The 21,872-nt window shown below is 56.0% G+C and overlaps 6 protein-coding genes across 6 annotated transcripts in view; 4 read left to right on the top strand and 2 right to left on the bottom strand.

Moving 5' to 3' along the window:
* The window catches only part of VTJ04DRAFT_1906 (uncharacterized protein), a gene marked incomplete at both ends in the record, with an annotated part of 3,247 nt that extends 2,960 nt beyond the window's left edge, over window positions 1-287 (top strand). The window contains one exon of the mRNA XM_069359645.1: window positions 152-287. Within this exon, the coding sequence (XP_069224514.1) occupies window positions 152-287 (136 nt within the window). The remainder of the gene's footprint in view (window positions 1-151) is intronic.
* An 844-nt stretch (window positions 288-1,131) lies between these two features.
* Window positions 1,132-2,280, top strand: VTJ04DRAFT_1905 (uncharacterized protein; the record flags this gene model as incomplete). The annotated part of the gene is made up of 1 exon (XM_069359644.1): window positions 1,132-2,280. One exon carries the CDS (start codon window positions 1,132-1,134, stop codon window positions 2,278-2,280), a length of 1,149 nt encoding a protein of 382 aa, XP_069224513.1.
* Window positions 2,281-2,541: 261 nt separating this feature from the next.
* VTJ04DRAFT_1904 (uncharacterized protein) lies at window positions 2,542-3,847 on the bottom strand (the record flags this gene model as incomplete). The annotated part of the gene is made up of 5 exons (XM_069359643.1): window positions 2,542-2,694; window positions 2,769-2,881; window positions 2,957-3,066; window positions 3,135-3,375; window positions 3,436-3,847. 5 exons carry the CDS (start codon window positions 3,845-3,847, stop codon window positions 2,542-2,544), a joined length of 1,029 nt encoding a protein of 342 aa, XP_069224512.1.
* A 2,573-nt stretch (window positions 3,848-6,420) lies between these two features.
* Window positions 6,421-7,707, top strand: VTJ04DRAFT_1903 (uncharacterized protein; the record flags this gene model as incomplete). Its single annotated transcript, XM_069359642.1, has 4 exons — window positions 6,421-6,630; window positions 6,682-6,845; window positions 6,903-7,563; window positions 7,624-7,707. The coding sequence occupies 4 exons, from the start codon at window positions 6,421-6,423 to the stop codon at window positions 7,705-7,707; spliced, it is 1,119 nt and encodes a 372-aa protein (XP_069224511.1).
* A 618-nt stretch (window positions 7,708-8,325) lies between these two features.
* Window positions 8,326-9,687, bottom strand: VTJ04DRAFT_1902 (uncharacterized protein; the record flags this gene model as incomplete). The annotated part of the gene is made up of 5 exons (XM_069359641.1): window positions 8,326-8,571; window positions 8,640-8,752; window positions 8,829-8,938; window positions 8,990-9,194; window positions 9,267-9,687. The coding sequence occupies 5 exons, from the start codon at window positions 9,685-9,687 to the stop codon at window positions 8,326-8,328; spliced, it is 1,095 nt and encodes a 364-aa protein (XP_069224510.1).
* A 3,405-nt stretch (window positions 9,688-13,092) lies between these two features.
* Window positions 13,093-21,637, top strand: VTJ04DRAFT_1901 (uncharacterized protein; the record flags this gene model as incomplete). Its single annotated transcript, XM_069359640.1, has 8 exons — window positions 13,093-13,658; window positions 13,712-14,132; window positions 14,204-14,417; window positions 14,497-14,609; window positions 14,715-15,204; window positions 15,264-15,725; window positions 15,818-20,619; window positions 20,699-21,637. 8 exons carry the CDS (start codon window positions 13,093-13,095, stop codon window positions 21,635-21,637), a joined length of 8,007 nt encoding a protein of 2,668 aa, XP_069224509.1.
* Between the last annotated feature and the right edge of the window lie 235 nt (window positions 21,638-21,872).

The following is a 21,872-nucleotide window of genomic DNA, read 5'->3' as shown; positions in this document are numbered from 1 at the left end:
TAATAATAATAATAATAATAATAAAGTATTGCAAGGAACCAAGGCCTAATTGGCACCCGTCAGAGTGAGTACCCCTCATCTGGCATGCTTAAAATTGCCGGACATTCCCAAGCACATCACGAGTTAATGCAGGTATCTGACATTATAACAGCTCTTCCTCCTCCTCCTCCTCTTCCTCTTCCACGTCATCATCGTCATCAGAATCCGACAAGAACGCCGCATCTCTGGTCGGTGCTCCGGCTTGGCTCATGGCTATTGGACTTGGCATCGTTGCGTTGAACCTTTGATGGCCCCCATGATGCTTAATGTCGGGTTAAGTTTGGTCTTCCACTTGTACATAGGTACTTTTTCTTTTCTCAGCCATTGATGAAAATAGGACTGGGTGGATAGTAATGCCGTTTAGTTTTCCCAAGGCGACAGGGGTGGGTTTTTCCTTAGATCATGTCAGCTGAGGGATATGTAATACAATGGAACATGGATGGCTCCGGCTGGTAGTGTTGGGGAGATATAGCTTTGACCGGCCCGAGAAAGGGAAAAATACAGTCTCCGGTGGAGCACATAAGAACAAAAACCCGCGAGGTGCAATCTCTACATTTGTGCTGCTTCAATTATGTCGAATGATGAGAAATTCCTGGCCATGGGTTAATGGGTGGGTCCGATTACGGGACCTACCGGTACCGGCTCGGGGCCGTTTGTCGGGGTCCGGTGTGGGTCTCTGAGACATTTTTTCCCGATGCCGATCACGCACAACCGGCTCCTCCGATCCGTGCCCCAGGCAGATGGGACCTGGTCAGTGCTTGGGCACGCTTGCGTCTAAGCCTTGGCAGCGGACTCACTCCATTTTCCCCATTGAGGACGGAGTTTGCATGCAGGCGTTTACATTTTATTGAGGACAAGGATTGCAGAGGACGTCGTCGAACCTGGGCCTTAATCGGCCATTGTTTTTCGTCACAGCATGTAGTGATGACAGATTATCGTTGTCAAGAATCCAAAGATATAAAGGGGTCTCCGTCTCCTACCACCTCCAAGCTGACACTGACCACCTCCTTCGGCCCATCGAACTTACGTAATCAGCCTCAACCTCACCTGTTGTCCGAACTGCCCCTCCTTGAGCGCCATCCCACCAACATCATGACATCCTCAACCGACAACCTCACAACAGAGGATGTCGTCTTATCCATAGCGAACCCCCACCAGCGCGAGCTATCATGGCGACTCAACAGCACCGCCTGGGCCGGCCCCATGACACTCGACCAGTACCTCGGGCGTGAGACCGCCCTGGCGGAGTCTTCCCTGTCCAGGGACGGCGGCACCATTTACTTCGTCCTGCACCCGTGCGACGACCCCGAAACCACCGTGTCGTCATGTGAAGTGGTCAGAAAGCGCGCGTTGGTCACCTTGCCTGGACACGGAACCACGCCGTACGAGGCCGGCGCTTACGGCATCGCCAGCGTCTTCACCAACCCGCGCTTCCGTGGTCGCGGGATGGCCAGTCACATGCTCCGCAAGGTGCAGGAGTATGTGGACGGTGAGCTGAGGACCATGTTTGGCGTGCTGTACAGCGACATTGGGCGCGAGTATTATTCGCAACTTGGCTGGAAGGACTTCCCCAGTCCGCAGCTTCTCCTCACGCTATCGGACGCAAGGAAGAGCGACGGAGACGCTGATGCGTCGTCATCACTTTCAGCCCCTGGGAGCGTCATGCTTGGTGAGGACGAGGCACTCACGCTTTGCGACCTGGATGTCGGGTTGGTGTTCCGTTTGCTCGTGAAAAATACCGAACGTGGAGGCGAGGATGGAAAGGCGCGCGTTGCGTTCTTGCCCAACGAAGAGCAAATATCATGGCATTTTACGAGGGACAAATATGTGTGCAAGGTGCTTGCCGGGCGTGAGGTTGTAAATCGGGGAGCAAGAACGGAGAATGGGTTTGCGTGGATCATCTGGGATCATGATCTGCGTGAGAAGAAGCTCAAGATCCTGCGCCTTGTCGAGGACTGTGTCATGAATAGGAGGAAAGACCAACTGCTGGGCGATGTCAAGACCCTCTTGCGGGCCGCGCTGGTTGAGGCGCAGGATTGGGGGTTGTCCAAAGTGTTGGTCTGGAATCCATCGCCTGCCACCGCGACTGCTGCTGCTGAGCTGTGGTCGGAGCTGCAGCCTCAGGTCCAAGTGACCTTGGAGGAGAGGGATGATGGGTCGATCCCGAGCTTACGCTGGAGAGAGAGCAGGCCGGTTGATAACGTGGTATGGGAGCTCAACGAGTATTACGCGTGGTGTTAATTGTCCTCATGACGAAATCTGAGTTCACCAGCTGAATTTGCTGTCTACTTCCTTCTATCACCTACGGCCGAAGCGGCCATCTTAAACCCCAACGCCATCCCTGCAACGCCTAGTTCTCTTCTCGAGGATTGAGAGAGTAGAAATGCCCATCGCCAACCCCTCAACAGCAAGTGTCCACGGCAAGATGCTCAGCGGCCTTTCTGTCCTGAAGAAGAACCCGATGGCACATGTCTGCCCGGGCTTGCCTGCAATCTTATTCTCTCAGTCATTCGTCAAATTGATCACAATCCAGCCGTCCTCGAGCTTCCGCTCCTTGTACGTCCTTTCGGCCGGAGTGTCCTCGGCTTCGCGCTTAAGACCAGTAGGCGGATGAGATTTACGCATTCGCTCTTGGGCGAGCTCGCTCGTCAAACGCTGGGGGAGATTCCCACGTGTTAGTCCTGTCGCACGAAATGAACATCTCTGACCAAAAGAGAGAGCCTACGAACCTGATTCTCGGCTTCCCACTCAGCCACCCTTCTCAGAAGTTCATCCCTGCTGAGGTGGGAGGATGAGTCGACCGTCGGGGGACGGGGGATGACGCCCTCCCGAATCAACCCCTCTTCAACATGATGGGCCGTTAGTTACGCTTCATAATAGCATCTCGTCTCAATATATCGATCAATGTTTGACGCACCTCTGGACCTGTAGTGGAATTCGAAAATCGCAAAGGGCCGCTCCCGGGGATCCTTGTACATGAACGCGCGACAACTCCTGGGGAGTTTCACCAGACCTGCATCTTTGAGGCTGTGAATGCATCATTTAGTGACCAACATGGCGTTTATCCGCGTTTTGCCTTATATGCCTGGTCTTACCTCGTGGCACAATCCACGGCACGTCCGTTCAAAGCTGTCTCAGATAGCTCGGAGATGCTGCGGAAGTTGGATGGTGTGTCGTGCATGGAGCGATAATAACTATAGCCGGCATCTACCATATGGAAGAATTGGACCTGGATAGTTCCGCAGTATTCGGCAAGGAACTTCTGCAGTCGCAGGTCTTCAGGAGACAAGCTGTTGCCCTCGGCTTCATGTATCAAGTATCCATGAGTCAGATCCTCTGTGACGGTTGGAAAGGGTAACTGATCACATTGTGTACTGGGTGCTGGGAAATGCTTACTGATCTTGAGCTCAGAGAAGTAGAATTGGCGAATGGTGTAAGTCATCTCGTCTCCTTCGGGGCATTTGCTAATCGTCTCGCAGACCTCCAGGCTCCATGTGTCCTTCGAGGATGTCTCATCTCCAAAGCGCCCCATATCCCGGCCGTCGAGAAGTACGTGGAAGGCAATGTGATCGCTGAGTAGCTGAAACGAAGGGTCCCTGTCAACCCAGATGGCAAAAGACTTCCCCGGAGTGGACTCAACAAACTTCACAATATGAGGCAGACCATCGTTGTGGTCATTGGGAAGGTGGAAGTCATCCTTCGTCAGCGTTTCCGATCCTTGGATGCCAGGATTGTCGTACTCTGGCAGGGCCTGGCCGTCAACGGCAATCGTAACGGTGAGGCCTGGGACGGACGGAATGACGGCCATGGTGACGGGAATGTCTTCGATACTTTTGGAGATTGGTCGGTATTTGTAGGCTTTACGGTGTTCGATAGAAGGATCCTTGGTTGCGCTGTTGTCACCACAGGATACAACGATCAAAAGCGATCGCAGTGATGGAAAAGAAAGAAAAATGAAAGTCGGATCAATCATTGTGGGAAGACATGCCCTAAGGACCCACGATGACCCGCTCTGTCCGCGACGTTGGCGATGTCCGCGATAATTTGCGAGACATGTATCGAGTTCAGGAGCTATACCTATTGCCTCAGATCGCCAGTCACCCAAGTTGCCTGAGGAAGGTTCTTCTCCCTTAGGTCTCCCCTATTATGGACATAATGCAGATGTTTAAGACATCACAAGGACCTAGCTAGGTACCTACCTATGTATGGAATAACTAGGATAGGTATCAGATAGGTGAGGGAGGTTGAAGGTAATGGGACTTTATAGGATGGCTTGCTTGGGAAACAGGCTCAAGCTTTCCATCCTATGTACACCTCCTGGACAACAAATGTATTTTACGCGCTGCGCTTCGATCAGATTCGTCATGAAATGTCTGGTTTGGCGATAGGAGTGAAAGAGCCCTGAGCCTCTCTGGTACCTAAATGGAAGTAATCACCATGCTGGGACAAGTGGAAACTGTGGATTTATTTGTTCGTATTAATGAAGCCTCATGTCGGAGGTAAATAGCCAGGTGCTTACACAGTGATCTTTCAGTGTTTGCAATGTCATCTTCGCTTGTCACCACAGCCAAGTCGTGTTAATATAAGCTCTGACTATACCTATTCTTAGACTATTAATATGAGCTGCCTGGTTCAACGATGCTCAAAAGCAGCATAGCTACCTAGGCAAGTGAGCAATCCATCCAAGAGGTCCTCTCAATAAAGAGGATTGGGCTGAAGTTTTGTTGCGTCAACCTTTGTTACGACTGTTGTTTTGGTTCCGAACAATGCGCTTTGATCATCGACTGAACATCAAAGCCCACAAGTAAGTGGCCTTGATGTTGGACTCTGCAAGCCGCACGGACTAGGCTGGTTTCTTTCTATGGCATAATGGTTGTGTGAGACACCGCACAGATTGGACGGCCGCAAGAATCATCCATAAAACATGATCTGCATCATAACGGCACCGCGTTTGAATCTGTTCATACTGGACCCAACGACCTCTGTGGAGGGCAGCTTGGGAAGAACAAGATCGCTCTATTACCTGGTGAATTAGAAACTGAGAACTATAGAGTGAACAGAAAGTCAATGTAAATACACGAGGAGCTTCGATTGTGGAGGAGATCTCTGGACGGAGACATCGTGCCAGAAAGCTGGAAAGGAGCGGTTGAGAGCGGGCTCTGGGAACGGCTCCGTCTAACATCGATCGTTCACATTATTACTACATAGCTGTCCCACCGCTCAACTACGTGATCGATCATATTCCTGATATAAAACATTATTAACTCGCGAATACTGGGTAGCCATGATATCCTGAGGTTTCGAATACTCCTAAGTCAATATTTGTCTGCGATCTTCCTCTAATCTGGTGCTTCAGTCACCTTCCAGCAGTCTTGAAACTAGTACCTGACTTAGACTAGACCTTTTCTTCTCCGTAATTGTGTAACAAACCATCCTCACGGAGATGAGAAGTCCACACGAATCACTGAGATGAAACCCTGGCTTCCGACAGCACTGCGCTATTCGCTCAACGCCTCAGACCACTTGGCTGCTAGCCGGAGAACCTCAAGTCTGCTGGGATGGCCCGATGTCGTCACCAGTTTCGTATCAAGAATCGTGAGTGACACTCTTTAACTCATGATGTCGCCGCGAGTAATGGGGGGTTGTCTGGGCACCGGACAAGTTGAGGAGCAGCTCCTCGGCAAGCCCAAGGCGATAGCTGAGGGGGTCAGCAAGCATGCGACGGCCGACCGAGCTGTTTTCTTGACTCCACCGGGCGATTCAAATCGCACAGTCAACCACATCTACGCGACGAGTCCTTCCTACTTCTTGCACATGCATTGCCGTTCTCGCGATTACGCAACGAGTTCGGAGGCTGAGTCCGACGGGTATTTCCCGACGAAGGTGATAACTGATCGCGTGGATGTGGGGGTTTGTTTCCCGATATACCATTCCCAAACGCACCACTGCCGAACTGCTAGATCACATCTAGAAGCTCGTCAAGGGGTTTTCGCGGGGTCGCAGCGGGCCGCCGCGTCGTGGTGTTTCGTCTCCGGAAACCGGCACTTATCTGATCGGACACCTGCCTGTTCCAGAGTAGCCCATCGCCCACGCGACGGCCCAAGCTTCTTGTTCAGGATAGTGACAAAGAACAACGCCATACCCCCAGGCCCTTCGATGCCCTTACACCTTTGTCTTGGCATCAAACGCCTCCATTGGATACTCCAGTCGTCGTCTCAACTCAAGGCGGGTGAATAGGTAACCATGTCGCGGGAAATCAGAGAGCCTACCTGTAGCTTAGTTTTCTGAAGTATTTAAGACCTTGGGGAAGAATTATTCTTGCGACCTACCCTTGGCGTGTCTCTGCATCTCAAGTCCAGGCGTTCGTCAAAGAAAGTCAAGATGCATCTTCAGAAGCTTGTCTCTCTCCTTGCCGGCTCGGCGTACCTCGCCGCCGCCGCGCCCGTCGCCGAGGGTCGGGATCCTCTGACCACCGGCCTCCGGCTCATCAAGACGTCGCCCGAAGACCCCGGCGTCTGGGTCACGGAGGAGGAGAAGATCTCAGAGTACACCGCCAAGGGCAAGCACTTCATCGACATCACCGACATTACTGTATGATTTCCACCCCTCAGAAACCACAGTCCAGCTCGCTGACAGCCACAGGACCCGGAGGTCCTTGCCTTCCTCTCCACCCCGGACACCGAGTCCGCCATTGAGGCCCGGGCCGTCGCCTACCCGACCAGCGCCACCAGGCAGTCCGTTGCCAACCCTCTGATCTCCCAGGTTAGCACCAGCAACCCGCAGAGCTGGCTCCAGAGCCTCACCAAGTACGTGTCCTTTTCTCCAAAACAATAAACACTTCCATGCTAACAACACCCCTTTAGCTTCCACAACCGTTACTACCGCAGCAGCTACGGTACGCAGGCTGCCGACTGGCTCTTCAACACCGCCAAGTCGATCGCCGCCGCCAGCCACTCCATCACCGTCACCAAGTTCAGCCACTCCTTCAACCAGCCCTCCATCATCGTCAAGATCCCGGGCAACACGACCGACCTGGTTATTGCCGGCGCGCACTTCGACAGCACGGGCGGGTCGTCGACCGCTCGCGGCCCGGGCGCCGAGGACAACGGCTCCGGCACCGTCGTCATGCTCGAGGCGCTGCGCGTCCTGGCCAACGCCAAGTTCAAGCCCAAGAACACGCTCGAGTTCCACTTCTACGCCGGCGAGGAGGGCGGCCTGCTTGGCTCCGCCGGCATCTTCTCCAACTACAAGTCCAACCGCAAGAACGTCCTCGCCATGCTGAACCAGGATATGGCGGGCTACTCGCCCAGCGGCTTGCTGACCATCTACTCGGACTATGTCGACTCGTCCCTGTCCTCGTACGTCAAGGTCATTGCCAATGCCTACATCGGCACGACTGCGAGTGACAGGTGCGGCTATGGCTGCTCGGATCACGCCTCGGCTAGGAGCAATGGCTTCCCGTCGGCCTATGTTGGCGACGAGAAGATGTCGACCAGCTCGCCGTACATTCACTCGTCTCGGGACGTGAGTTTGTCCCCTTGAAGTGCGGAGAAGAGATGATAATGTTGGCTAACAGCTTTGCAGACTATCGATCGGATCCAGTGGCCGACCGTGCTCAGGCACGCCAAGTTCACCCTCGCCTTCTTGGTTGAGGCTTCGTACCTCTGATGTGGTCGGGAATGATGATGATGATGACGGCAACGATGATGATGAATGGATGAGCAAGGAAACGACCGAGTTGTGCTTTAGCCATTTACCTAGCCGAATTGGAGCATACGAGGGTCCTTGAACTCGGAGCCAGAGAGCCCAAAGATCACAACAAGAACAACGAGAACAACAAGTTCCGTGCTTAATGCCCCTTGAGCAAGGGTACATTAGACTATGGAGGGCGAGTAGGAAGCGTACAGATTGGCAGACCTATCCTAGTGCACTAGGGGAGCCTGTAGGTTGGATTGGATGGTACGCGTGGTGAGACGCAATAGTGTTGGAGTCCGCGTGCAGGGAGCCCAACGTAGTCCGCTACTGGCACTTGTGGAGGATAACTTGAAGGATATAGTTCAAGGTGTCAACTTGCGGCTTGGCGGCTAGGTTTCTCAAGTAATTACGTGTGTTTGCTCCCAGGAATGCGAGAATTGAGTTTCTCCTACCACTGCTTCCGAGATCCGACCTTTGGTCTAGAGCCCCTGAGTGCTCCTACATAATTACAGAACGAATCATGGCGCAAGTCCGACACAGAGCAAGCGGAAATCCTCATGCTCCGTCAATTAATATGCCAAGTTTGGTTCTTTAGTCCTCCGTGAGATCGATCTCAAGACGGCCGTTCTCAAGTTTCCTTGACTTGTACGTGGCCATGAACCTGTCCTCATCAACTTCGGCTTCACGTTTGACTCCAGTGAGATCAACCTCGAGGCGTCCGTCGTCGAGTCGCCTTGCCCTGTACTTTGCCATAAGTCCGGCTTCGTCAACCACGACCTCGTCTTTGATCCGAGGTTCGCGTTTGATATCAAAACCATCAGACTCGACGGCAATCCGCTGAACAATCATCGCCGTCAGCAAAGATCCATAGTGCAGAGAGTGAAACAGAAATGAGATTATCTTACCCGATTCTCCTGAAGGACTTGAGCCAACCGCTGGCGGACCTCAGCTTCGCTCATCTCGTTGACTTCATCAGCCACTGTTGGCGGAGGAATAATACACTCCCGGCGCAAGCCCTCTATAGGATATGGTTATTAACCCATCTCATGTCTACGAACACCGAAGAAGGCAGGATTCTTTGCATAATAACTCACCCTTGGTTCGGTAACGAAACTCGAAGACTGCGAACGGGCGTTTCTTGGCATCAGCGTAGTTCGGGATGCGCCTTGGTAAGGGCTCGCCGCAATGCGAGCCTGGAACCAGGCTGTTGACTGTCGTCAGCTGGTTATTCCGAAAGCATGCAGAACTGACTCACCTTGTGGTGCAGTCGACGGCACGGCCTTTCAATGCCTTTTCCGAAACCTCAGAGATGGAATCACGCGGAGTATACACGTCGTTTGTATGCCCAATCACAGGGCAATGCTTCATGTGAAAGAATTCAACCTTGATTGTGCCACAATGTTTGGCCAACTCTGTCTGCGTCTTGAGCTCGCTCGAAGAGAGGGAGCTGGTGGCATCCACTGTGATATGGGAAGGGAACGGGCGCCGTCAGCATCAAACGACCAAAGGTGCAAACTACATCTCGGTCATACCTGTTTTCAATTCAGAAAACTGGAAGTTATACATCCTCCAGCCACCGGAAGCCGTGCGAGATGCAAACCCTGAAAGCTTACGATCCCAAACTCCGTCTTGGGTGGCAAGCCCCTCCTCGTAGGTGAACAACTCGCGCCGTCCGTCTACGTAGACACCACACGCGATGTAATATCCACCCAAATTACGAAATCGGCGGCCCTTTCGAATCTTGATTGCGAAATGTTTACCTGGCTTCGATTCGATGTACTTGACCTGGTAGGGTAGACGTCCTTGGTGGTCGGGTGGGAGGTGAAAGTCATCGCGAGCCATTGGACAAGTGCTGTTTTCGTTGCCGTCATCAGGGTCATCGTATTCGCGGGCCGTCTGCCCGTCGACAGCGATGGTAACTTCGAGGTCTTCAATGGATGGGATGATGGTCATTTTGACATGCTGCGACGACGGCTTGGTTGGTGATGATTGATCCCTGGAGGTTGGCAAGGATGGGAGACGCGCTAGATCGCGTTCTCTGGTGGGGGTGGGGAAAAGTTCAAGGGCTGCAGAACAGAAGGGCAAGCCTCGCAGGCAGTCGAAAGTCAGCCAAACCTTCTGGGTTGTGTCATTGCTGGCCTTAGCCTCATTCTGGCCGAAAAAGGAAACCCCCAATTTGAGGCGTGGGGCTGAGGCCTGCCACTCGCGGCGGTGCAAGACCCAGGACTCCGGAACCCCCCTCCACACTGTGGAACCGCCCCCACCTTGCAGGTTTCAGGTTGTCAACGGGACGACCCGACCCGACCTGGAGGTGAGTCGTTCCAACACCTCACCAGAAGCCACCACCTTAACGATGTCTGCCCCGAGAGAAAAAACATGAGCCATGCATTCGATCCCTTCATTCAACCTGCATCTTAGGTACTGGGGACGTGGTGCTACCGATGGTGTGAGGACTGCCCTGTGTTTCCGGCACTCTTAGTGCTTACCCGAGACATGCATATGTACAAGATGCATGCAATAATAAGAACCCCTGACTGAATCCTTCATCCTCCGGACCGTATCTTTGGTAAGTATGTGTGCTCAGAAGGATTTAAGGTTGATTTCAACGGACAGGCCTGCTGGGTCATATATCCGGACCGACCAACCGCATTCCGTGAGATTGACATGGAAGCAAACGCCAGGTTCGGGTTCCCCGTTTTTCTGCACTGTGTCTGCGATGACACGCTGGGCCAAATTGGTTTTCTGCCCACGAATGATTGGTGTGTGTAGGTACACACTCAATAGTCCTCCAGGCTTGAAACGTCAGTAAGCGCAATTGAATAGCGGCACCATCAACCAAATCTTTTTTGCGTAACTAGCACGATATCAATGCTATCTGTCACCGTCGAATAGTGGTGCACGATGGCGGTGATTCTCGAATGATACATGGATAGTGTCAGGTACTCGAACAAGATTGTGCAGTCGACGTCAAAACTCAACAAAGTCTGCTGCAAAAAAATCCACCATTTAAACTCTCTTGGAGATCCGACTGTCAAGAAATAGTCGAAAGAGCGTAGCAGAAACTGCGTCAGGGAGTAGGTTGTGTCATGACTACTTTGCTTCGGCTTCATGTATCCAGAGGTTAAACGAGCCAACAGGTCGTGTTTGCATCCCTCGCCTAAGGATACGTTCCGAGAGAACATTTGCTTCATCGACACTGATAACTCGATCCCCGACAATGGAAATGAAATAGGAAATCTGATGCAACGTAGACCATTGGCCGCGGTCAGATGAACATATAAAACCAAGTGAACAGAGGTAGTCAGTCATGGGCCCACCAATGGTGTGAAGGAAAACGAGAGTCGAAAGGATCGAATCCGGGGAGATTAAAGAGTATAAAAACCTCGGTGAACAAGTCTCGGGGGAGCAGGGACATAATATCCGAGAAAAGCGGATTCCTGTGGTATCCTCGCTCCCAGCTATGATCTCATCCAAACGGGCGGGAGTCGTTGCCAGCCCTGCGTCCCAGCCCCCTGAGTTGCATCATTCACGTGCTAGAGGTAGCGAGCAACGAATGATCGGTGTCGCTGAAATGATAGGTTCCTGTTTGGTTCCCACATCAATTGACTCGATTGGAGATGGGATTTTCGGCTGGGATCACAACTAGTGCGCAAAGATGATTTCGGTGGCACGCCCTCTTCTCCGCATAGTACACGTTGTTCATATAAATTTGGGGTATTTCCGGGCATAGTAGTTAGTGTGCTTCGGTTAGGCCCATGAACCATGGACCTGGTCGGGTTGGGCATATATGGAGAGGCTGATGAATTGGGAGGGGATTTAGTGACAGGAGGAGGCAAATCTTGACCGCTCTTTGATGTGGAGTGGTCAACCCCCTCGATTCTGTGATCTCGTCGTTGCTATGTGCCAAGACCGAGCATACCTATGCGACAGGACCTTTGTCAATGATTGTTTCTATGTTATTAACTGTGCTTAACAGAGTGACTTATTGCTTGTCCAGGGAATCGACCACATACATGGTTTATGGTCGTCATGTGTGGATGACCCAGGGTGCTTCCACCTGTGTCTGTAAGGGGGACGTGTTCCAGCGGCCGGCCAAGGACCTCGGCGCAGTTACTCCTTGGGGCAATGCTGGCAGCCAGCAAGTAATGGATCACGGAGCTGGTTGACAAACCATTTGACACCCAACGATAACACTCTTGACCGAGTATCCGTCAGCCTATAGAATGTGCACTTGGTTGTGGGCCCCCGGCAGGGGGTTGGCCATCGGAAACAGCACATGGCTCGAGGCGTGCAGAGAACTTGCAGTCCCGGCAGTCCGGTACTCTGCACGTTTGCCCATTCGGGGCAGGTGTGCTGTTGAGCCTCCGGCAAGACAAGGTTTGTACGGATTCGTTCCGATACGTGAGCTCTGCAGGGAGTCGACCGGCGACAGGCAATGGTTGGAGCGCTGCGACGGCCGATACGTGTCGGCGGTCATGGTTGTGGCGTGTGACCCCCGGCATGACCCACGGCAATGGTACGGACACGCAGCGGAACATGTCAACGGCAGAAAGTGGGGTTCTAACGCAATGTCTTCCCCCGTAGTGGTGGGTGGTGGTGGGAGTTCGCGGGAGGTGGTGAGCTTAAGTGGGAGGATACAGGCAAAGAAAGGCACCTAGGTATGCATTATGGCCGCTGCAAAATGCAAGTACTAACGCAGTGTGACGAACCAAGTATGCCGTGCCTCCACGTCATTTGCTCTTTGGGCTGTAGGGAATTTCTAGCGGGGGATAGTCTATTCCATCGCTCGGTACAACTCATGCACGCTGTTTGGAACAGGGCGCCGTTGGGCCGGGGCCTTCTCGTGCTTCCCGAGGTGCCGGAACAGAAGAAAGGTTCGGGACCGCAGGTAGAAGATAGGGCCACTCACAGCAGCAGAAGAAGACGAGAAGTATCCTGGTGGGAGGACCGCCTATGACCCTAGCGTCCGAGGCAACCCTCCTATAGGGCGACCAAGACATCGCAACACGTCACGCTTACACTTGGCACGGCGGTACCCGATTTGAGGCTCGGCTTGACGAGTACGAAGGTCATATCAGGATCGGATTGATGGATAGGACAGGGGTTAGAGTGCTCTCTGCTTGCAAGCATCGGGCGATCATGCCTCCAGGTCCGGCCGGCTACTGCTACCTTTCGGCGACGAGGCTGTTTCGGTCGCCCCGGACCTTTCGCGGGGTAGATGCGATGAGGGACATAAATAAGAAGGCTGCTTCCACCCTGAAAATCCGGTCGAGAGGAGTCTCCATCATTCCAAAACAGAGGCCAATTCTCGTTCCATATTAGTTCAGAATAACACACCTCTCGTAGCTTTAATTCATCATGCCCACCTCCTCTGACCCACCGGTCAGCACCGACAGGGCGGCTGCCAGCCACACCGGACCCAGGTCTGGGAACATCGAGCCCATTGCTATCTGCGGCATTGGCCTCCGTCTCCCCGGTGGAGTTCACAATGGCGATGAGTTCTGGCAGCTCCTGGTCGAGGGCCGAGATGCTCGGGGTAAGATACCACCGACGCGCTTCTCTGCCGATGGCTTTGATGCCTCGCTGTCCGGCCAGAAGGCTATGCGGACGCGGTACGGTTACTTTCTCGAAGATGATATTTCCCAGTTCGACATCTCTTTCTTCTCCATGTCCAAGAAGGAGGTGGAGAAATGCGACCCCCAACAACGCATTCTCTTAGAAGTTGTCCGGGAATGCCTCGACGATGCTGGCGAGGTCAATTACCGAGGACAGCCAATTGGGTGCTACGTCGGTACCTTTGGCCACGACTGGTACGAGATGACTATCAAGGACTTGTACGGCATAGGGAACTACTCCCTGATGGGAGCCGGCGACCTCATTCTCGCCAACCGAGTGTCGTACGAGTTTGACCTTCGTGGTCCTAGGTTCGTGTTTCTCCCTCCGTCAATCATCGCTTCGACTGCTGACACACCCCAAGCACTGTTATCAAGACGGGCTGCTCTGCCTCGCTTGTGGCTCTTCACGACGCCTGCCGAGCTCTGCAGGCCGGAGACGCCTCGGGAGCCATTGTGTGCGGCACCAGCCTGCTCATGACCCCAACTACATCTATCGCCTTTTTTGATGAGGGCATTCTGTCCCCAGATGGATCCTGCAAGACATTTGATGCATCGGCCAACGGCTTCGCACGGGCCGAGGGTATCACTGCCATCTACATCAAGCGTCTCGAGGATGCCATCCGAGACGGCAACCCCATCCGGGCCATCATTCGCAATACCGGTTCCAACAGCGGCGGCCGCAGTCCTAGTCTTACATCTCCTAACAGCATCGCCCAAGAAGAGCTGATCAGGAGAGTGTATGGCCAGCTTGATCTGGACCCTTCTGAGACAGCGTTTGTCGAGGTGCGGACATCTTCCCCCATTTAAAATATTGGAGGAACATTCATGGACTGACTATCGACTCTGCTCTACAGTGCCACGGAACTGGCACCGCGACGGGCGACCCGATCGAGACGCGCGCCGTGGCCAATGTCTTCGGCGACAAGGGAGTGTACATTGGCTCAGTCAAGCCCAATGTTGGCCACACTGAAGGGAGCTCCGGGCTTGTCAGTTTAATCAAGTCGGTGCTTGCCCTCGAACATGGCACAATCCCGCCAAATATCAAGTTCCACACACCAAACCCGAAGAGTGGGTTTTGCTCCTTGATCTCGCTGGATTCGCGCAACGTGTGACTGACTCAAGACACCCTCCCTTGCAATCTTCCCAGTTCCATTCAAGGAAAAGAAACTCACTGTACCATTAAAACCGACCGAGTTTCCCAAGGACCGAGCCGAGCGTATCAGCATTAACTCGTTTGGCATTGGAGGTTCGAATGCTCACGTAAGCACACCCAGCAACCTGGAACCAACAACACAACCTATTCCCAAATTGTCACCCAACAAAATGGAACCCGGTATATGCGTCTGCTAACATCGCATCTTCCAGGCCATTGTTGAGTCCACCTCACAGTATTTCCGGGGCTTGCACTCGACCACCCCGGTCGTTAATGGCGTTAACGGCGTCAACGGGACCGGGTCCAAAAATGGAACATCAGAGGCTCCACGGCCCGAGTTGTTCCTCTTCTCGGCCAACTCTCCGTCGTCACTCGATCGGCAAATAGCTTCTTTCCGGGATCACATCGCCCAGCATCCAGATCTTGCTGGGGACGTTGCTTACACTTTGGCAATCCACAGGGAGAGACTGCCGCACAGGGCATTTGCTTTGGTCCAAGATGGAACGATGCTCGAGGTTTCGTCTCAGGCCAAGGCGCCCCAGGCTACGCCAAACATCACCATGGTCTTCAGCGGACAGGGTGCACAGTGGCCGCAGATGGGCCGGGAGCTGATCCTGACCGACGCGTCCTTCCGACAGGACCTGATGCTCATGGATCGAGTCCTGCAACAATTACGAGTTCCTCCCAAGTGGTCAATCATTGGTATGTTGGGCTCACCACCACAGCACTCGTCGATTGCGACTGACTGACTCGTGATGCAGAGGAGCTGCTGAAGCCTGCCGAGACGAGCAAGGTCAACCGCGCAGAACTTGCCCAGCCACTGACAACCGCTCTCCAGATCGCTCTTGTGCGTTACCTTGAGCGACTTGGAGTCAGGCCCGCCGCGGTCGTCGGCCATTCGAGCGGTGAGATTGCGGCAGCCTACGCAGCGGGCCATATTTCACTTGAATGGGCCATCACGGTAGCGTACTACCGTGGCTACGCCGCGTCTCGCGCCAGCTTGTTATCCCCTATCGCTGGCGCCATGGCCGCCGTGGGTCTTGGATCTTCCGAGGTCGCGCGCTTCTTGCATCCCGGCGCCTGCGTGGCCTGCGAGAATAGTCCGTCGAGCACGACCATTTCCGGCGACGCCGAGGCGGTGCATAAGACGCTGGCCTCTGTTCAGGCCGAGTATCCGGACGTGCTGGCGCGGCCGCTGAAGGTTGACATGGCATATCACTCTCGTGCGTCTTCCCTTTACCCCTCCCCCCGTTCAGTCAGTCTCAACAAACCGGGACTGGCCTTATTGGCATAGCAAAGACTAACGATCTCGCAGACCACATGGCGATCGTCGCCGCGGAGTACGGCAAGCTGCTTCAGGAAGAGGACTGCGCAAAGCTGTCGCAGACCGTCCCTGATGGGCCTGCTGCCCGCTTCTTCTCCAGCGTCACAACCATGGAGGTCGACACCGCGGCAAGCCCGCTCGCATCTCCTTACTACTGGGTCGTCAACCTGGTTTCGCCGGTGCGGTTCCGCGATGCCGTGCAGAAGTTGCTCCAAAACCACCACCAGCCGTCAGACGTCCTGCTTGAGATTGGTCCGCACTCCGCGCTTGCGGGGCCGGTGCGCCAAATTTGCGAGGCTGCGGGCCGACCATGCAATTACACTGCCGCGCAGATCCGAGGCAAGAATGGTGTGACCAGCTTCCTGTCGGCGCTGGGCAGCCTGTATCAACAATCAGTCGCTGTTGACTGGAAACCGCTCTTCGCCTCGAGCAGCAATAAGAGGGCTCTTGCCGGCCTGCCCGCGTATCCATGGGACCACAGCGCCGGTGGATTCTGGTACGAGACGCGGCTTTCACGCGACTGGAGGGGCCGGCGCTTCCCCGACCACTGCTTGTTAGGCACGCGCGTGGTTGAGACGCCCGATACCGCACCGCAGTGGAGGAACCTGCTGAACCTCGACAACCTCCCGTGGATCGTCGATCACAAGGTCCGCCGCGACATCGTCTTCCCCATCGCCGGCTACGTGGCCATGGCTGGCGAGGCGGCCCGCCAGATCACCGGCGGGGAGGAAGCCGGTTACCGTCTGCGTCACGTCGTCGCACGCGCCGCGCTTGTCCTGACTGAGGCCGAGCCGGTTGAGGTGGTGACCGCCCTGCGTCCTCTGCGCCTCACCGACACGGACGACTCGACCACATGGTACGAGTTCGCCATCGCCTCCTACACCGGCTCCACGTGGATCAAGCATTGCGAGGGACAGGTCGCGACGCTCGACCGGGCCCCTCAGCGTCATGGCGCGTTGTTGAGCGTCGGAGAGTATGGGTCTCTTCCTCGGCAGGTGAAGACCAACCGGCTGTACGATGCGATGAGCCGTGTTGGTCTCGAGTTTGGGCCCGAATTCCGGCGCCTCACGGATATCTGGGCCTCCGTCACGGACAATGTGGCCCAGGCCAAACTGGCTGTGCCCGCGGCAGAGGCGGATCATCCGTACCCTGGGCCCATGCACCCGGCGTCCATCGATGCCTGCCTTCAGATGCTGCTCATCGCCAATGTCCAGGGCATGTGCCGGGACTTCCATCAACTTGTGGTCCCGACGCGTATCGAGAGCGTCGAAGTCTCCGACGCAGCGAGGCACCACAAGACCACCAAGACAATTGAAGCATTCTGCCCGGTTGACGGATTGGGTTCCGCCAAGGTTGAGTGCGTGGTAGGCGGGCAGGAAAACGAGCCTGAACAGGTTTGCCTCCGCATTTCCGGCCTTCAGGTGACTCCCCTGGACAACGACACCGAGGACGACGGCAATGGTGGCTCAACCAGCGGACCTATCGACTCGCACGCCGCCGCCCACCTCTATTGGCAACCCGACTTCGACCTCACACCCCTGGACAAGAGCCTGATCAAGCGGCCGGTCGAAAACATCGCCTGGCGCGAGCTGAGAGAGAAGCTGACGCTCCTGTGCATCCTCGACTCGGCGGACAGGGTGTCCAACCTCACCCCGGCGCAGCCGCACTTCTTCAAGTACCGATCCTGGCTGGAGCGCGAAGCCAATCTCGCGCGGTCTGGAGACTACCCGCTCGTGCCCGATGCCAAGGCAATCTCATTGTTGGAACCTCTTACCCGTCGCGCCTTGATCGAGTCCACCTTCAACCAGCTCGTTGCCCAGGCGGACAGGGAGGACGCGAATGCCAAGAACGAGAGCACTGGCAAGAAGGTACAAAACGCAGCGACGGCGCGAGCGATCAAACGCATCTGCGACCACGCGGAGGGCGTCTTCACGGCACCCGCCGTGGCCGTGGCTTCGGACCGGGACGAGTCGGGTGCAGCCGAAGGAGCCGACGGAAGCACTGAGACCAGCGACGTGTTGAACCTACTGTCAAAAGACGGCTTGCTGGCAGCTATTTACGCGGATGAGGGCAGCGGGTCATTGGATTTCCGCCCTCTGGTCTGGCGGCTATCACACACACGAGCTGGCAAGCTTCGCATCCTGGAAGTCGGCGCCGGCACGGGAGGAACCACCGCCTGCTTGCTGCCGCAGCTGTTTGTCCCTACCGACGAGGACGCCGGTACGCTCGGCAGCAACAACAAGACCGTGGCCGGGTCTCTCGGCCTGCCGATGTACTGCGAGTATGTCTTCACCGACATCTCGGCCGGCTTCTTCCCCCAGGCCAAGGAACGGTTCTCGTACGCGCCCAACATGCGCTTTGCCACGTTCGACATCTCGCGGGACCCCTTGTCGCAAGGCTTCGAGCCCAAGACGTTCGACTTGGTCGTCGCGCCCAACGTCGTGCACGCGACCCCGTGCCTTCGCGAGACGCTGGCCAACCTGCGCACCGTTCTTCGCGACGACGGCGTGCTGATGCTGACCGAGCTGTGGACCGAGGTTCGGTCCGCGGGCTTTGTCTTTGGCAACTTCCCCGGCTGGTGGCTCGGCGAGGAGGATGGGCGGTACTGGGAGCCCTTCGTGTCTCCTGATCGCTGGGACGCGGAGTTGAAGGCGGCTGGGTTCAAAGGCGCGGAGGTCGTCGTGCCCGATGCCGAGCCGCCATGGCAGATGTCGGCTGTTCTGCTGGCCCGGCCGCGGACCGACAGCGACTCGCTTGTTGACAGCTTCAAGAGCAAGTCAAACAGCAAGGGCAAGATCACGCTCCTCTGTCAGGATCCGGCTAGCAGCACGGCGGCCTCCCTGCTCGGCGGTCTCAAAAATGAGGGCTGGGACGTTACCCCGTGCCGCCTGGGCCACGATGCACTGCCGTGCGGGCAGGATATCATCTCCTGTGTCGACCTCGAATCCCGCTTCTTCGACCTGGACACTTTGACTGAGGAGAGCCTCTCGACCTTCCAGGCCATGTTCAGGGATCTCCAAAAGCGGAAGGATCGGATTCTCTGGCTCATGCCTCCATTCCAAGTCAAATGCCGCGACCCTCGCGGTGCCCAGACGCTCGGCGTCTTGAGGACTCTCCGGACCGAGCTCAACCTGCCCATCTTCAGTCTAGAGCTCGACTATGGTAGCAAGAAGCCCGACGAGGCGGCCCGGCTCATTTCGTCCGTGTTTGTGAAAAGAGTGCAAAACGCCAGCGACGACGAGACGCTGAACGCCGACCGCGAGTTCGCCATCGACGAGAACAATATCGTCCTGGTGAGCCGGTACCAGCCGTTCAGCCTAACCCATGCCCAGGCTCGCCCCGTTGCCAGTGAGCCAACAACCGCGCCAACGACGCCCATAACGCCCACAAGCGCATCCTCCTTCTCTCTGGTCAACGGGGTCCCCAGCCCGTCCAAACTCCTCCACATTCCCCGCCCGGGCGACCTCTCAACCCTGACGTGGATCGACAACCCTCTCCCAACCGTCCTGCCTCCAGACCACGTCGAAGTGAAGATCTTGGCCGCCGGGCTCAACCTTCGCGACGTCCTCGTGGCTAACGGAACCCTCCACCTGCCCAAGGCGTCATCATTGCTGGGTGTGGAAGCCTCGGGGATCATCACCCGCGTGGGCAGCGACGTCAATAATAACACCTCGCGCCCGCGCCTCCAGGCCGGCGACCAGGTGATTCTGATCTCGACGTCCGGCGCGCTTGCCACCCGGGCTGTGGTTCCGGCCGAGCTGGTGGCGCGCCTCGGACCAAGCACAACGCCACTGGCGCCGTCGCTGTTCAATGCCCTTGCCGCGGCGCCGGTGTGCTACGTGACGGCGATGTACTCGCTACTTGAAGCTGGCCGACTCAAGTCCGGCATGTCAGTGCTCGTGCACTCCGCTTGCGGCGGTCTCGGGCTGGCGGCGCTGGAAGTCTGCAAGTGGGTCGGCAACGTTGAGGTGTATGCTACGGTGGGCAGCGAAGAGAAGATCGAGTTCCTCCTGAAGCGGTACCCCGGTCTCATCAGCCGGGAGCGCATCTTCAGCTCGCGCAACGACAGCTTCCGCGACAGCGTGTTGCGCCTGACAGGCGGCCGCGGTGTCGACCTCGTCCTCAACTCGCTTTCTGGCGATCTCCTCCACGCGAGCTGGGAGTGCGTGGCCAAGTACGGCGCCATGCTTGAGCTCGGCAAGCGAGACCTCCTTGGCGCTGCACGTCTTGACATGTCCCGCTTCATCGGGAACAGGTCGTACCTCGGCCTCGACCTGTTCGAGTATTGCCGCGAGAAGCCGGAGGTCGTCGGCGGGATGCTCAGGAAGTACGTCGACCTGTACCAGAACGGCCTGCTCCCGCTCCCCGACCCGGTTACGTACTTCGAGCACACCGACGTTGAGCAGGCATTCCGCCATCTCCAGAACAGCTCCCACATCGGAAAGGTTGTCGTCACGATGCCGGAGGACCCCTACAGCATCATTTCGCAACCATCGGAGCAACCGATCCTCCTTGACCCCGAGGCTAGCTACCTGCTGGTTGGCGGTGCTGGAGGCTTGGGCGGCTCCTTGGCAAGTTGGCTGGTCGAGCATGGCGCCAGACACCTCACAATTCTGTCCAGGAATGCAGGCGTGAGCTCAGAGAGCAAGGCGCTCTTCCGAGAGCTCGAACTGATGGGATGCTCCGTCACGGCGGTGACGGGAAGCGTCGAAAACAAGGACGACGTGGTCGAAGCCATTTCGAGATCTGGAAGACCCATCAAAGGTGTCTTCCATCTTGCTCTGGTCTTAAGTGTGAGTAAAAACCCTCTTTTGAGAACAGAGCTTTGGAGGTTGCCTAACGGAGAGCTAACCACGTATTATCTTTCTGCAGGACGGACCATTCTTGAATCTGACCTGGAAAGACTGGAACCTGGTCGCCGGGCCAAAGGTGCGCGGTGCTTGGAACCTGCACCACGCGCTCGCGGGCCAGCCGCTCGACTTCTTCTGGCTGGCGAGCTCGGTGGTCACGGTGATCGAGGAGCCGGGACAGGGCAACTACGCGGCCAGCTCCGTGTTCCTCGAGGCCTTCTGCCAGTATCGCCACTCACTCGGCCTCCCCGCGACCGTGCTCAACATCTGCCCGGTCAGCGGCGTCGGCTACGTGGCCGAGAACGCGCACGCCCGCCGCAACACCAAGAGCCAAGGCATCTGCATGCTCAGCGAGTCCGAGTTCCTCGACTTTATCCGCTTCAACCTGACGCAGGCAGGCGGCCGGAAGAAGGAAGCGGGCGGCGCCATCGGCGTCTCGGACCACCGCGGCTGGAAGAACCCGGAGCAGGTCATCATGGGCCTGCGCAATGGCTCCGACCTCCCGCTGGATCATCCCGACAACCGGACCAACTGGCGGCGCGACCGGCGCATGGGCCTGTACCACAACGCGAAACGTCCAGGCGACGACAGGCTCGCCTCCGGTGGATCAAAGACAGATCGCATCGCGTCCTTCCTCGACAACCTCCTCCATTCCGACGCCGCCACGGCAGCCAGTCTGCTGGCCAACCCCGAGAAAATCGCCTTCCTGGCTCGCGAGACGGGCATGAAGATCTACGAACTCATGATGCGTCCGTTGGGCGAGGACGAGGAGATGGACACCCGTATTACGCTGTCTCAGATTGGCTTGGACTCGCTCATGGCCATCGAGCTGCGTCGTTGGCTGAGGGGAGCGTTTGGAATCGCCATCAGCGTGCTCGAGATCGTCGGCGCGGGAACTCTGTACCAGCTTGGTGAGGTGATTGCGGCCAAGCTGGCTGAGAGATTGGCGAGCGGGCAGTGAGGTGTTGTTTCACCATCGGACTCAAGGGGAGAAGCAGCTACAGAGCAAACGGACACTTTACTAGGAATGTGGATTGGATTGGAAATTGAAAGATGAGAAGAAAGGAGTATTTTGTCATTGTTAGGAAGCGCATAACCCATGGGAAGTGGTACAGATTGTGGTCTATAGCGAATCCTCTGTTAGTACGTATGGACATACTTGTGGCCCTCTTGAAGAGCGCCTATTCCGTGCTTAC

The sequence above is a fragment of the Mycothermus thermophilus genome, assembly GCF_041956435.1.
Source record: "Mycothermus thermophilus strain CBS 625.91 unplaced genomic scaffold VTJ04scaffold_1, whole genome shotgun sequence".
Lineage (NCBI taxonomy): Eukaryota > Fungi > Ascomycota > Sordariomycetes > Sordariales > Chaetomiaceae > Mycothermus > Mycothermus thermophilus.
Note: the sequence above shows the minus strand (reverse complement) of the source record. Positions and strands in the feature narration are given on the sequence as shown.